This window comes from Ranitomeya imitator, chromosome 6 (genome assembly GCF_032444005.1).
Source record: "Ranitomeya imitator isolate aRanImi1 chromosome 6, aRanImi1.pri, whole genome shotgun sequence".
NCBI classification, from domain to species: domain Eukaryota; kingdom Metazoa; phylum Chordata; class Amphibia; order Anura; family Dendrobatidae; genus Ranitomeya; species Ranitomeya imitator.
In genome coordinates, this window is record NC_091287.1 from 53468336 (window position 1) to 53483322 (window position 14987).

General features: G+C 42.7%; 1 protein-coding gene across 13 annotated transcripts in view; it reads right to left on the reverse strand.

Annotated features, from left to right (window-relative positions):
• Positions 1-14987, reverse strand: part of PARD3 (par-3 family cell polarity regulator) — a 693206-nt gene that overhangs the window by 198500 nt on the left and 479719 nt on the right. For 9 of the 13 annotated variants that reach the window (XM_069729681.1, XM_069729677.1, XM_069729679.1 and 6 more), the window contains one exon: positions 2421-2537. The exons of the other annotated variants lie outside the window; for them this stretch is intronic. In XM_069729681.1, coding sequence (XP_069585782.1) covers positions 2421-2537 — 117 coding nt within the window. The remainder of the gene's footprint in view (positions 1-2420; positions 2538-14987) is intronic. 13 annotated transcript variants of the gene reach the window in all.

Genomic DNA, 14987 nt, shown 5'->3' on the forward strand with positions numbered 1-14987 from the left:
TGCCCCTCATCAGTGTGGAGTAGGAATCTGGCTATTAGGAGCAGTGCCTAGTAAAAAGGCTATAAAGGCACAGATGATTGGCCTCGGGGAGACCAAAACATCCAACACCGCGGAGACACCATCACGTGTTTCTCAACGCAGTGATTCCAGAACACCGCCCCCATCCCTTATGGGAAATATGCAGATGTAAAGAAGCTGCGGAGACACCATCACGTGTTTCTCGACACTGATGAGGAAAAAACCCCGAAACAGCTGTCTGTGGATGGATACCATGCTTGGCATAGGTGGCTTTCCTTCATAGGATGCTGCCCTTCCCGTGGTTGTTCCTTCCCGGGGAAAGGCCTGGCTATTCACTGCTTGCGTCGAGAAACACGTGATGGTGTCTCCGCAGCTTCTTTACATATAGGTGACACTAGACAGTCACTGACTCGATATCCAAGTTGTTTAGGAACTTAACCTCTGCATCTATAAGCTCTTAACTCTCATCATCAAGCAAGACGTGTTTAAACAACTGCTCTTTGTGAATTGTATTTGCACTATTTTATTTTACTCCATTACATCGTGCCATTATATTCCACAGCGCTTTACAGACATCATCTTTGGGGCTCGCAATCTACATTCCTTATCAGTTTTTGGAGTGTCAGAAGAAAACCACGCAAAGAAAAGACAAAGAACATACAAGGTCCTTGCAGATGTTGTCCATGGTGGGATTTCAACCAAGGACCCCAGCGCTGCAAAGCAACTGAGCCACCGTGATGACCTTTGGTTTGTACGGTCGCATGTAAAATCTCATGTTATACTTTTCTTTTTTTAAAATGTATTAAAAACTGACTAAATTTAACTTATAATTGTGGTCTACAAATACAACAAAGGATTCATGAGAACGTCTCATCATTGCATTCATCAATTGCTACATAAGCAAGTAGTGTAATCCTATTATATGGGATCATACGTGGAATTCCATCTGAGGCGGGAGCGTCACGTCACAACACTCCGAGGGCCAGTTCTAATTCTGTAAAAGGATCATAAAAGAGGAGCTGAAGCTTCAATGTTCCCAAATAAGGCTTTGCTCAGCTGACGGTGTGTCCGCAGACTCTACAGACTTTTCTCTGATGACCTGCCATTTTCTTTGTACAATATAAAAATTCATCATGCTTGGCTGGATTAATAATCAGAGCTGCATATGAAAGGTGTTTGTACATTATCTTCTAAAGTCTAAAAATGATTTCCGCTTTATTAGTTCTCTACATTAAGCTGCTCTATAATCTCCTCCAGTCCAGAACTTTACTCTAAAAAACCCCATACACGAGACTAATGATGGCTGAAGTCACCGATATCGGTGGGTTTGGCTGATGGTCTAATGTGTGCGGGGCGCCGGCTGACTGATGCTGATCACACATGTCCAATTTTGGACTGCTGGTGGCATTGTTCTTCAAGAGATAAGCTGTGGGCCGACTGGCCGTCTGCACTTTTCTCATGGAGAACACAGGAGCGCTCAGCCCAGCGAGTGATCCCTGGTTTCGGAGAGTTGGCTGAAATGGCTGACGGCCATCTAATATGTATGGCTTTAATGACACTCCCTTTTTTTCTGCTTCCATTCAGTTTTGTCATAGGGACATAGTGTGGATCCAAATCACCATCCTCATCAATGTCCACATGCAGAAAGTAAGTTGGCCCTCCATCCACCTCTCATCTTTGTCATGTAAAGGTCATCATATTAGGGTGAATGAAGAAGTAAAGTTTTCTCTTCTGCAAAGAACAATCGCCTTTTTGATGAATGATAAATTGTCGATCAATGCGTTTGTTCAATTATCGAAAGCAGGTATTATACATGACACGTGTCATCTACTAATGTTTAACGAGTACATTAAATAGAACTAGCAAAAATAAAAATACGATTCGCGTAAATGATTTGTAAAGTATTAGTACCATTTCTTTACATGCGATAATTCCAGCAATGTGAGGACACGAATATTGCACCATGCACAGGCTCAGAATGTACGCCGTGACACAAAGATATCACGTCTCATGCAGCCATAATATACTGTAATTCCACAGAATTAGTGTAATCCGAACAGAAAACATGGTGGGGCTCTACACTCCCATCTGCTGCTCACAAGCGATACTGCAGCCTACCGGACCGTCACCGCTATGATTTCTGATACTAACCACACAGGCACTCAACATTACTTCTGTGCCATGCACTGCACAAACCAGACGTGCAAATGGGACTAAACACACAAAGGGTTAAAATGCGCACAAATGAGGAGGAGGTGGAAACGAGTCTGAAGCAAATAAGGTGATATTAAAAGTCTTGTATGGTGATTCTATAAAAGGTTATGTCAATAGGTTTCAGTGTGACAAGGCGGGCATGCTGCCTGGTTAGAGAAGATGCTAATTAAGCAGCGGTTGAAGTCTACCTCTCCTGTTCTTGCTTCATTCGCATCCTGTCATCCTCTGAAGGGTGGGCTTCTTGCATTTTCATTTTCCATGATCCCCTGTGTTCAATCTTGTCATCTTTTCGATGTTTGCCAAACCTGTCAAGAAGAAGCGGAATTCTAACACTGGTCTGCGGAATGAGAAAGTGACTGCGGAGCAAGTTCTCTGCTAACTATGCGCTCCATTACCATTCCTATCGCTTGCCGTTTTCTGCGGGGATCATCCCAACCACAAGGCAATCAGCAAACTCCACAGATATGTCACTGGGTTGCACTCTAGATAAAATGGGTTTTATGCTCGTTATGGGGCCACAACCCAAGATTTGCACATTTTATAGACACTAAAATGCCACGAGATGTCAAAAATATATAAGCTGCTAGGCTATAAAGACACAGGTGATAAGCAAAATTTCGTGAAACAATGGTCCACTTTCTGCTGAGATACCTGCACAGGCATAATACTTCTGTAAGACGTTTTTTTGCAACTGAATGACAGTTTGCAGCCTCCTGTCAGATTAAAACTGAACGGTCACCAGATTTCACCAGACTGCATACATTTTAAAAAAAAGATCTTTTAGACCTGATTAGTCTGGTGTATGTACTTTGAAAATCCATGACAAAATAGTGGTGTAATCGTTTATGAAAGTTTAAACCTAATCTCCACCCACGTAGCCTAATTAGCAGCTAATCAGTGTCCTTCCTCCCTGCTGCTGATCTCACACTGCTCAGTGCAAGCTGTCAAAATATCGATAAACAATCAGCACTGACAGCAGAGTACTGGTGCTGCACATGGGGATTGTACTTTTGCTGATGGTTCTGGAAAGCAAACCTGTAATGGTGCCCTGGACTATTGCCTAAGTTATATGCACACACAAATGTAGGTTATAGGCATGTTAGAGAACTGCTTATAATGCAATTCCTAAACATACAAAAGGAGAATCTACACTTACAAAGCCTTTATATCACCTTCCTACAATGGAAGCAGCTGAACACTATAAAGAAAAGGTGGAATTGTACCATACTCATCACAAAGGAAATTGGAAAATCAAGTCCTTTAAAGGAATAAGTAGTATCAGTAGATTATCTAGTGTCTAAACAAGATTTTCCTACAAATTGAAAATTTTTTGTTATTTTATACTCCATTTAATCATCTTTATGAAACAAAACTTCTGAAATTTTGTAGTTATTTTACCAAGGCGGCAATATCTCCTACCAGGCAGAATCTTCCTGTTAGTAAATATCACGGAAGGACTACAATGACATGCAATCCCTGTACACAGATAAAACAGGATCCACCACTCACAATACACAATGGGCACAACTCTCTCCCCTCTCTGCGCAGAGACCTCAGCACAGACTACAGAGCAGGCTCATATCACAATCCATAGAATTCAATGAACATCTCCAGACCATTTACGTTTATGGCTGACGTGTTGTAAAGCATTATCGGACGCTGGTAACATTAGATGAGGCAAGATAGCAATGTACAGAAAATGTAGGAAAAAAAATACAAAGCAGAATAGAAATTTTTTTTTTTTCACAATGGTTTGTTAGAACAAAAACAATACAGGCAATACATTCTCATTAATGTTGCCATGTTCATTTAGGATACAAAAAATTCTACTCAAAACTTTTTTTTCCGAAACCTGGTTGTCAACTAATATGGTCGCCATTATACCGTCGAGGAGAATGCTCACAAAGCTCCTATTGAGTTCCATATTGTAACTACGACTGTGTAAGTTGTCTAAGGGGTAAAAATTCTCCTTAAGGAAACCGGCAAACTGGAATATAGAGACAAAGCAATGGACCACAAGTCTCCTTACAAAGAAACTTTACCCCTCGAGGCTCCTCGTCTATGGGCAAGAACACCAGACATGGCTGTCTGCAATTAGAGATTCTGGCTTGGCTTTACCAAGTCATGAGGAAAGGCTTGTTGAAGGGTCGATGTTGAGTTATTGGATTGATACTTCCAACAGGTGACACCAAAGGCCCTGCTCCCTTCTTATGAGAAGAAGCTATTTGCATACAAAGGATGTGAAATTAACTTATTAGACGTAACATTCTGGAAAAGTGGTTAATAATTAGAGATGGGCGAACCTGAACACGGACTTCTCCTGGAAGTCCGTTTTAGCATTTGGAGTTGCGGGAGAACAGAGAAACAGAAAGGAGAGAGGAGAGTGAGAGACAGACCCCATACCCTTACTAGGACCATTTTATAGCACCAACCTTCAAGTCCCCATTGACTTCTATGCGGTTTAAGTTCGAGTACCCAAACCAAACTTTGGAAAAAAGTTTGGTTGAACCTGAACATCCACAGGTCCGCTCATCCCTATTAATAATCTCTTTGGAACCAAAAAACACAAAGAAACATCTTGACACTAGATCATTGGTCATTATATATAGATAGGTAGAGAGAGAGAGAAACCAGATCCAACAATTAATAAAGTAAAAAAAAGAAATAGAAAACAGCATACATTACAGCGGCCATCTACTGCAGAGTGCCTGTGCCGATGCGCTCAGAAACTACTACAAGGCGGCATAGTTTATGGCATAAAACAGGTTAAAGACTCGCTCTTTACAAATGTGCTGAATTTCAAGCACAACCAAACCAAATAAAATCCCAATTTAATCTGTTAAATGGGCTAAACTTGCTGCGTTACTGATGAGATCATTGTAGCTTGCCAAATTACCTACGGATTTCATTAGGATAGCGAGCTATTGAAGAAACATCCATTAGTTGATTAATGAAGAAAAACAAAAACTGATTAAGACATAAAAAGTCCCATAGTGTTAAATTGGTTATGAATGGAAAAAATAGAAGGGAAAAAACAGAAAAGGGCGAGTAATTTATTAGCTGGCTTGTGTATTTTATTGTAATTTCACAGCTGCTGTTTTAATAACCATAAAACAGAATAAAATCACGTGGACAAGAGTTGAGCGGCCAGGAACGCTCCCTCGAATCGCAGAGGAACGTGTCATGGCCGGGGGCTCCGGCACAGAAGGGGTTACTCATCCGTCATTCATGGCGGTGTAATTCAATAAAATGTCCTTGATGCAATTACATGAAATATGGATAGCACTAGACCTGAGAGTAAATTTGTATCTCCGTCTGACATCCCCTCCCCGAATTTCATCCATCTCCCCTCTATCCCTCGCCAGAGTGCGACTATCTCTTATTATCTTAAAAGGGACACTAACCTCAATTTTCCTCTCTCCGTATTTGTGTACTACCCATACAAGTCCTGGAAATGCTTATTCTATCATTTAATCTTCCTGGAGAGTGAAAGTGACTTTATTTATTAGCCATGGAGTCTGGGGAAATGTCGTAATACCCAACACACCGTCTGAAGATACTTGTACATAGGCAGTCACATGTATGGAAGAGTCGATGTAACAACCAGGGTTGCCAACTGTCCAGAAATTCCTAGACAGTCCATAAAAACAAGGGCAATACTTTCCCTTGTGCTTAAATAAAATTAATACAGCTGTGATTTTTTTTTTTTTTTTTAAATTGGGAAAGCTTGAAGGGAATCCATCAGTAGGATCAACCCTCCTACTCCATCTATATGGGCATGTGGGTCATAGGAAGCTGAATAACATGATACCTTGATATCGGTGATCGGATGTCTCATTCTCGAGAAATCCATCTTTTTCTTAATCTCTAAATGAGTTGTTAAGATCTATGGGCCGGACATAGATCTCCCTGAGAATCTGCCTCCAGAGATCACTATAAATGAAAGGGACAGTTACCACTGTGAGCTATGTAATGACTAACAGTCTGCTCTCCTGATCTACATGTCTCACACTGGTTCAACCAAAAGAAGAAAGGAAGTGAGTACACCCAGATGATAAAATATAGAAATCTGATAAAATCACTAAAATATTAATAGGCGAAGAGGAAAAATTCTAGGGTAGGGCAATGCCATGCCAAGACACAAATATTCAATTCAGGAAAATCCAAGTAAATATCTCAAATCAGCGTCACCACAATGTAATAAAACCATCTACAGTGTGTTCCAAATTATTATGCAAATTACCTATCTGAATTGCAATCATTGTTATTTTCCAGTCATCTACTATTCTAGTATAATTGCAATGTTTTGGAACAAACTGCCTATGAAAACAGTATCTTTTAAAAAAAATAAACACTCAAAATGCATGTTCCAAATTATTATGCACAGCAGAGTTTTCAACCTTTTTTTTTTTAAATTTTGAACAAAAAAATGTTCAATTGTGAAGTTATAAGCATTATCAGCTTATTACAAAATGAAATCAAACAGTTTTCAAGTAAAAACTTTATTCTAGGTGATGTTACATTTGCACATAGGACCCCTTGTTCGAAAGAAGCTTCTGAACTCTCTCGTCCATTGAATTTGTCAGTTTTTGGATGGTTTCTGCTTCAATTGTTTTGCATGTGGGCAGAATACCCTCCCAGAGCTGTTGCTTAGATGTTAGCTGCCTCCCGCCATAATAGACACTCCTTTTGAAGATGCTCCAGAGGTTCTCAATGGGGTTGAGGTCAGGGGAAGATGGTGGCCACACCATAAGTTTGTCCTCTTTTATGCCCATAGCAGCCAGAGATGCAGATGTGTTATTTGCAGCATGAGACGGTGCATTATCATGCATGAAAATGATCTTGCTGCGGAAAGCACGGTTCTTCCTCTTGAACCATGGCAGGAAGTATTGTTTTAGAAACTCCACATAGATTATGGAGTGCATCTTTACCACTTCAGGGATCATAAAGGGGCCGACAATCTCTCTCCCCATGATTCCAGCCCAAAACATTACTCCACCTCCTCCTTGTTAGCGCCTTAGCCGTGTTTTCATTGGGATGTCCATCAACCAGCCATCCTCAACTCCATCCATCTGGACCATCGAGCGTTGCACGGCACTCATCAGTGAACAAAACAGTTTGGAAGTCAGTCTTCATGTATCGTTTAGCCACTGGAGCCGTTTCTGCTTGTGTGCAGTGGATAGAGGTGGTCGACAGGATGGCTTACGCACAGCTGCAAACCTCTGAAGGACCCTGCATCTTGTTGTTCTGGGGACGTTGGAAGCACTAGCAGCTTCAAAAACTTGTCTGCTGCTATGACCAGGCATTTTTGCAGCTGCTCTTGTAACCTTACGCAATTGCCTGTTGGAAAGAGTCCTCAATTTTTCCCTATCAGCACGCACACGTGTGTGCTGGGAATCAGCTACATACTTCTTGATTGTGAGATCATCACGATGAAGTGTCTTGGCAATGTTGATTGTAGTCATGCCTTGACCTAAATACTCCACAATTTGTTGCTTCTCAGCAGCCGACACATCCTTTTTCTTTCCCATTTTGGCCAAAAATGTAGGCTGCTTAATAATGTGGAACAGCATTCTTAAAGGGAAGGTACCGCGTTTGTAGGTCATTAATAAATCACTGTAATGTAGCATAACATGCTGCTATAAGTTTGAAATGCATGTGAAACAGATTTCATGTGTTATACGAGTTTAAAGAATGCACTGGGGGCTGACATCTTGGTTTTGCAGCAGTAGCAGGGCACTATCAGTGTCAGATTACGGCACCCCATGGACATAGGAGATAATAGACCAGCACGGACCCTATCTGTAGCATTGCAGCAGCATTAGCAGTGAGCTGGGCACGCCTCTGTGGGCTGCACAACTCACTGCTGTAGGTGTGATTAGCTGCCATTTTATTATAGTCCTGTGCTCTCTATCACAGGACAGAAGACGCCCTCACTGCTCCTCTGTACTCCAAGCAGGCACACGTCCTCTGCTCTCACATGCTGCCCTGTGTGCTTCTGCTGCTCTGTCTCTGCCTCCCCCTCACACACAGTCCCTGTGATCTCTGGTAAGCTGCACTCACAGCCTGCAGAGAGGGAGGTGACACCTGGAGAGAGAGAGAGCAGGGCAGCTGACAGGACAAGGATTAAGGTGGGGAAGGGGGAAGGCAAGAATGTTATTCACAAATAATGCTGCTGAGCCCACTGTGTTCTGCTCCTCTGTAAACAAGCTGTGCCTCTGATGCAGTAACTGCTGGTGATAGCAGGTCACAGGGCAGTCACACACAAAATGGTGCTGCCCTGTGATTCTGCTCTTCATTCTTACTGTTAGAAGCAAAATTGGGGCAGTAACTGCTGACATCACCATTTCCCTCCGCTTTTGGGTGGTCTAATATCCCTGGGGCAGAGCTGCTAAATCTTACTATAGCTGCTTGAGGTCTAAAACGGAAAATGCTCCCCCTAGTGGTAAATATGTATATTTGTAGAAAAATATATAATATTTTTCATAAAGAAATGTTTGCAAACAGTGCAAACATTGCATTAATACATTTTAATTACTATTTTAAGCTTAATTTCACAAAAAAACAAAATACAAGAAAACTGGTGGCACCTTCCCTTTAAAGGGAACCTGTCACCCCGTTTTTTCAGATTGAGATAAAAATACCGTTAAATAGGGCCCGAGCTGTGCGTTACTATAGTGTATTTTGTGTACCCTGATTCCCCACCTATGCTGCCAAAATAACTTACCAAAGTCGACGTTTTCGCCTGTCAATCAGGCTGGTCAGGTCATATGGGTGTGGCGACATCGCTGTTTCTTCCCCCAGATCTTGCATATATTTCCGTTGGTGGCGTAGTGGTTTGCGCATGCCAATCTTCTGAATCCACTGGGCAGGAGAAGAAAAAACCTGCGATCGGCGCTATTTCCCTGGTGATCTGTGGGGGCGGCCATCTTCCTGAGGCCGCGCATGCGCATATGGAGTCCTCTGCTGCCCGGGTCTTCAGGAAAATGGCCGCGGGATGCAGCGCGTGCGCAGATGGAGATCACGGCGGCCATTTTCCTGATGCCAAGTTCGCATCTCGGCTTCAGGAAAATGGCGGCTGCGATCTCCATCTGCGCACGCGTGGCATCCCGCGGCCATTTTCCTGAAGCCCCGGGCAGCAGAGGACTCCATATGCGCATGAACGGCCTCAGGAAGATGGCCGCTCCCACAGATCACCAGGGAAATAGCGCCGATCGCGCGTTTTTTCTTCTCCTGCCCAGTGGATTCAGAAGATGGGCATGCGCAAACCACTACACCACCAACGGAAATATATGCAAGATCTGGGGGAAGAAACAGCGATGTCGCCATGCCCGTATGACCTGACCAGCCTGATTGACAGGCGAAAACGGCGACTTTGGTAAGGTATTTCGGCAGCATAGGTGGGGAATCAGCGTACACAAAATACACTATAGTAACGCACAGCTCAGGCCCTATTTAACAGTATTTTTATCTCGTACTGAAAAAATGGGGTGACAGGTTCCCTTTAAGTAGTCTTACCTTTATTTGGACACGCCTGCCAAACTAATTAGCACAGGTATCTGCAATTGCTTTCAGTGATATAAAGAGCCCTGATACACATCACCATCAATGAGTTTAAATGACAAATAAGAACATTCTAACCTTATCACTCCTAACTCTTTGTGCATAATAATTTAGAAGACAGTGTAATTAGCAAATATATCAATGGTAGAGTTATGTCATGAGAGGTATTTCGCTGAAAGGTGTATGTGTGATATGTATATTTTTTAGTACCTTTCAACATAATACTTGTGACTTTTCTACAAGTTGTCCAGAAAAAAAAAGGCTGTCAACCCTGTAGTGAACTGGGTTCTAGCTGCTACCTTTAGTGATCAAAACTGAAATCACTGATGGCACACTCTTCCATTCCGGGAGCCATATTCAGTTCATGTCCCCTATAGCCTAACAAACTTTTCCCCAATTTTAGGCTACTTGCACAATGGGGTGGAAATTAGAAAAAAAACTTTTAAGAGAACAAAAACCTCTTTGCCAAAAATCAATGAATGGGACCAAATCTGTTGGCATGGGGAGTTGAGATCATGATTGCATTTGTAAGAGAAGTGATACACTGACGTTTTAATATGGTAATATACTGACTGCGGAAACCACACACAAAGCAGAATAAATGAGAATCTTTACAGTAGCAGCCATACATCATGACTCCTTAAATGGCCAAAGAGGGACACTTACCAGACAATGCACAGGACGACACTTTTTTTTTTCTACATGTGAACCTCAGCACTTTATGAACGTCGCATTAAAGCAGAACAGCAAACAATACAAAAACGAAAAGAACATAAAAAAAAAGTTGAATAATACCGAGCGGATGATGATGGTGCAATATTCCAAGCTACGACTTATTGATGCAAATTTAACAAGACATTTGGGAACAGAAAAAAAAAAAGGTATTTTAGTTAAAAAGGGGGAAAGTATAAGGCTGGAAAATAACAGTCGTTCATCTGGAGAGAGGATACTTAATGCGTAGGTTCATGTACTGCTCAGCTCTACGACTCAGGTCTTGGACTATTGACTTAGACTGTGCCCACATTGCGGTTTTGTCACATTTTTTGCGGCGCATATTTGTTATAAAACCTGACAGATTTCCTAGCACCAGCAAAATTAGTGACATTCCTGAAGTCTCGTGCACACGTTCCTTAATTCTGCAGTATGTCAATTCTCTCACCTTTTTTTGCTGACTATTTCACCCAGATTTATGAGTGAGAAAAACGCATCAAAATGTGTTAAAAAAAGCACTTTTGTTATGCCGCATTTTTCCTGCAAACACAACAGTATATGCAGCAGATTTTTCGGGTTGCAAATACTCAATGTGTGCACATACCCTAAAGGTACCTTCACACTGAGCAACCTTGGAACGATAACGACAGCGATCCGTGACGTTGCAGCGTCCTGGATAGCGATATTGTTGTGTTTGACACGCAGCAGCGATCAGGATCCTGCTGTGACATCGCTGGTCGGAGCTAGAAGTCCGGAACTTTATTTTGTCGTCAGGTCACCCGCTGTCATCGTTGGATCGGCGTGTGTGACGCCGATCCAGCAGTGAGTCCCCGGGTAACCAGGGTAAACATCGGGTTACTAAGCGCAGGCCCGTGCTTAGTAACCCGATGTTTACCCTGGTTACCTTTTTAAAAGTAAAAAAAAAAAAAAACAGTACATACTTACATTACGGTGTCTGTCACGTCCCTCGCCCTCAGCTTCCCGCACATACTGAGCGCCGGCCGTAAAGCAGAGCGGTGACGTCACCGCTGTGCTGTGCTTTACGGCCGGCGCTCACAGTCAGTGCGGGAAGCTGAGGGCGAGGGACGTGACAGACACCGGAATGTAAGTATGTACTGTTTGTTTTTTTTTTACTTTTACAAAGGTAACCAGGGTAAACATCGGGTTACTAAGTGCGGCCCTGTGCTTAGTAACCCGATGTTTACCCTGGTTACCCGGGGACTTCGGCATCGTTGGTCACTGGAGAGCTGTCTGTGTGACAGCTCCCCAGCGACCACACAAGGACTTTCCAACGATCACGGCCAGGTCGTATCGCTGGTCGTGATCGTTGGAAAGTTGCTCAGTGTGACGGTACCCTTAGCGATCACAAAAAAAATAGAGTTCGGAGAGCGAACTACAAATAGATTGATTCAAATAGGCTAAATAATATAGAAAAAAAATCTGCTAAGTTTATTTCCAGAAAGAGTGCCACACTTACCCCAAAGGCTGAATCAGGTATTGCAGCTCAGTTCTAGTCACTTAAATGGGGCAAAGCTGTAATACCAGACATGACCTGTGAACATTAGTGACATTTTTTTTTTCTTCAGAGACCAAGCAATGCCTTTAATTTTTCTAATCTCAAACCCCTATAAATGTTATCGCACTCTAAATTGGATATACTTTCCCTAGCACAAGCGGCAGATTTCTTAGTAGCTTGAGGCCCTAGTAATTTCCAAGGTATGGTTCAAATGAAATGAAAGGTCAATTAAGCTGTTGATGGCAATTAGGTCTGTACAATGTCTTGATTGCGGAGAAATTAAGAAAATATTGTAATGGAGGACAGTCAAGGTCAGTATCCTCCAGCCTCTAATTTGGTCTGATGTCTGCTAATTTACTATGTATGAAACTTTCTGCGAGATGTAAAAAAAAAAAAAAAAAAAAAAGGAAACTGGAGGACTCAGCATTTCATTGTTATTTCCGTTTTACTGACGAAGTGCAGGTTGTTCCAATCACAATAATATATATTACACATAAGTGCGCACACAACGTATTGTGAAGTGCTACATGACGGCCGTGGTAGAACTGAAGCCTTTACGGTGCAAAATTATGTTTAGAAATATTTGCTTATCGCGCTTCCTTAATGCAAATGCACCCGGCTGACACGTCTCTTAGCGTTGCCAGTCTGGGTACTGCACCAAGTCTCATTAGGCACTTGGGGAAAGTAGCGCCAACCTCAACGGAGCTCATCACTCTTTCTTGATACCTGTCAATGGCTCAGTGCAAAGAAAACAGCAGCTGCTATTGATCTGCACACTTTTCATTTCAATCCTGGAAAGAGCAGCCAGAGACTGAATTTACGTATTAATTCTCCCTTATTTTCCTGTACTTGGAGTTATTTCAGGGTTTCGAAAAAAAAATATATATATATACAGCAGGCTTGGATGTAATAGAAAATACTGCAGAACTACCGTGCTGGGAGCATTATGGCTTCCTAAGAACTGAGGAGTAAGTGCAAGACCTCAGAAACCCACGTCCTGCTTGCACAAAAGCAAAATCACTTAACTCAGCCAAGTCACGGTTACATCGACAATGAGGACGACTAACAAATCAATTTCTCAACTGTTGTTGAACATTTCCATAACCCGCCGCCTGACGCATCGGGATTGAGACAATAATGGCAGCTTGGATGACCTCCGACTTCATGCATTAAAGTTGCCGAGATCGATGGCTTTGCACAGAAGAGTCATACTTGGTCAATGCACGGTTAGTGGAGTTTTACAAATACAGTCTTATCTAACTCATCACAAGTCAATGCCATTAAAGACTATTAAAAGGGAAAAAGTAACGCCACCAAGGGCTTGTCAGGTTCTCCAGCCTGCCATGAGAAAAAAAAGATCTAAAATCTACAGTTCAGTTATTGATTAAATTGAAAGATGACGCGATAAAGTGTGTGTGTGTATGAAACAACTTTCATAAATTGCTTATTTGAGCCTTAGGCTACTTTCACACTAACATCGTTCGACGTACGTCACAATGCGTCGTTTTGAAGAAAAATCGCATCCTGCAAAGTTGCCTGCAGGATGCGTTTTTTCTCCATAGACTTTCATTAGCGACACATTGCCACACGTTGCATCCGTTGTGCGACGGAAGCGATGTGTTTTTGCAGTCCGTCGGGACAAAAAAACGTTGCTTGCAACGTTTTGTCCGTCGGGTCCGCTTTTTCCGACCGCGCATGCGCGGCCGAAACTCCGCCCCCTCCTCCCGGACCTTAAAATGGGGCAGCGGATGCGTTGTAAAACTGCATCCGCTGCCCCCGTTGTGCTTTTACTTCACAGCATGCTTCGGTACGTCGGCCCGACACACTGCGGGCCGGTACCGACGCTAGTGTGAAAGTAGCTTTAGAGGGAGCCGATCACCATGAAAATACAGTCCAATCTGCCAGCACCATGTTATAGAGCAGGGGGAGTGGAGCGGATTGATAATTTTGTGAGAAAAGATTTAGTATAACCGGTGTTTTAATCATATAATCTTCTTCTCTTTCAGGGATTTTTGGTCCAGTGGGCGGTCCTATCAGTGACTGACAGCCATCTTTATGCACACTAAGCTGTCAGTCACTGATAGGAACGCCCACTGGACTGAAAAACCCTGAAAGGACAGAAGGATTATAAAATTATAACACATTATGCTCAGTCTTTTCTCAAAAACTATATATCAATCTACTTTGCTCCCCCTGCTCTAGAACATGGTTCATTTTCATGGTGGCAGGTTCCCTTTACAGAGAACCTGACAGCTAATTAATGCTGCCAGAACCACAAGCTGCGTGAATCGTCCGGTTCAGTTATTGCAGCAGTGTAGGTTTACTCTGAAATGCTGCGGCTTCTAACTGCAACACTCACCTAGACTGACAAGTCTCTCCCCATACACACACATGGGCAGTGGCCTGTCAATCTAGGTAAGAGGGAAGGGAAGCTGTAGGACACATACCTCTGTGACCAGACATCCTGGTCATCGTGTCCATAGTGGGAATTTAAAAATAGTGGGAATTTAAAAGTATGTTTTCGATGTAATGACCGTGTAAAATATACATATCTGCTCGTGGTTCGGGCAACATGCGTCAGCTGACCGGTACCATTTAACTTGAAGCCTCAACTATAGGATATGAGATTAAATCTAATCATTAGCGAAAAGCTCCCTACACACATTAGATGGCTGTCAGACGAACGATGGTTTGGCCGACAGCTATCTTGGCCGTCTCTCCCATACACAAGTTTGCACACCCTGCCGAGAGCTCCTGTGTTCTCCGTGAAAGAGCCGCTGTTCGACATCTCTAGTGGCGACTTACCTCTTAGAGAACAAAATGATTGGCAGACTGAAATAACATCCTGGATCCTTACCTCCCATGACTATAATCTATCTGGGAACCCCATAAACATTAGACTGGCCATTATTCTAATGTGTATAGGGGGCTTGAGGATCCCAAGTCCCCAGTTCCTCCTCACCAC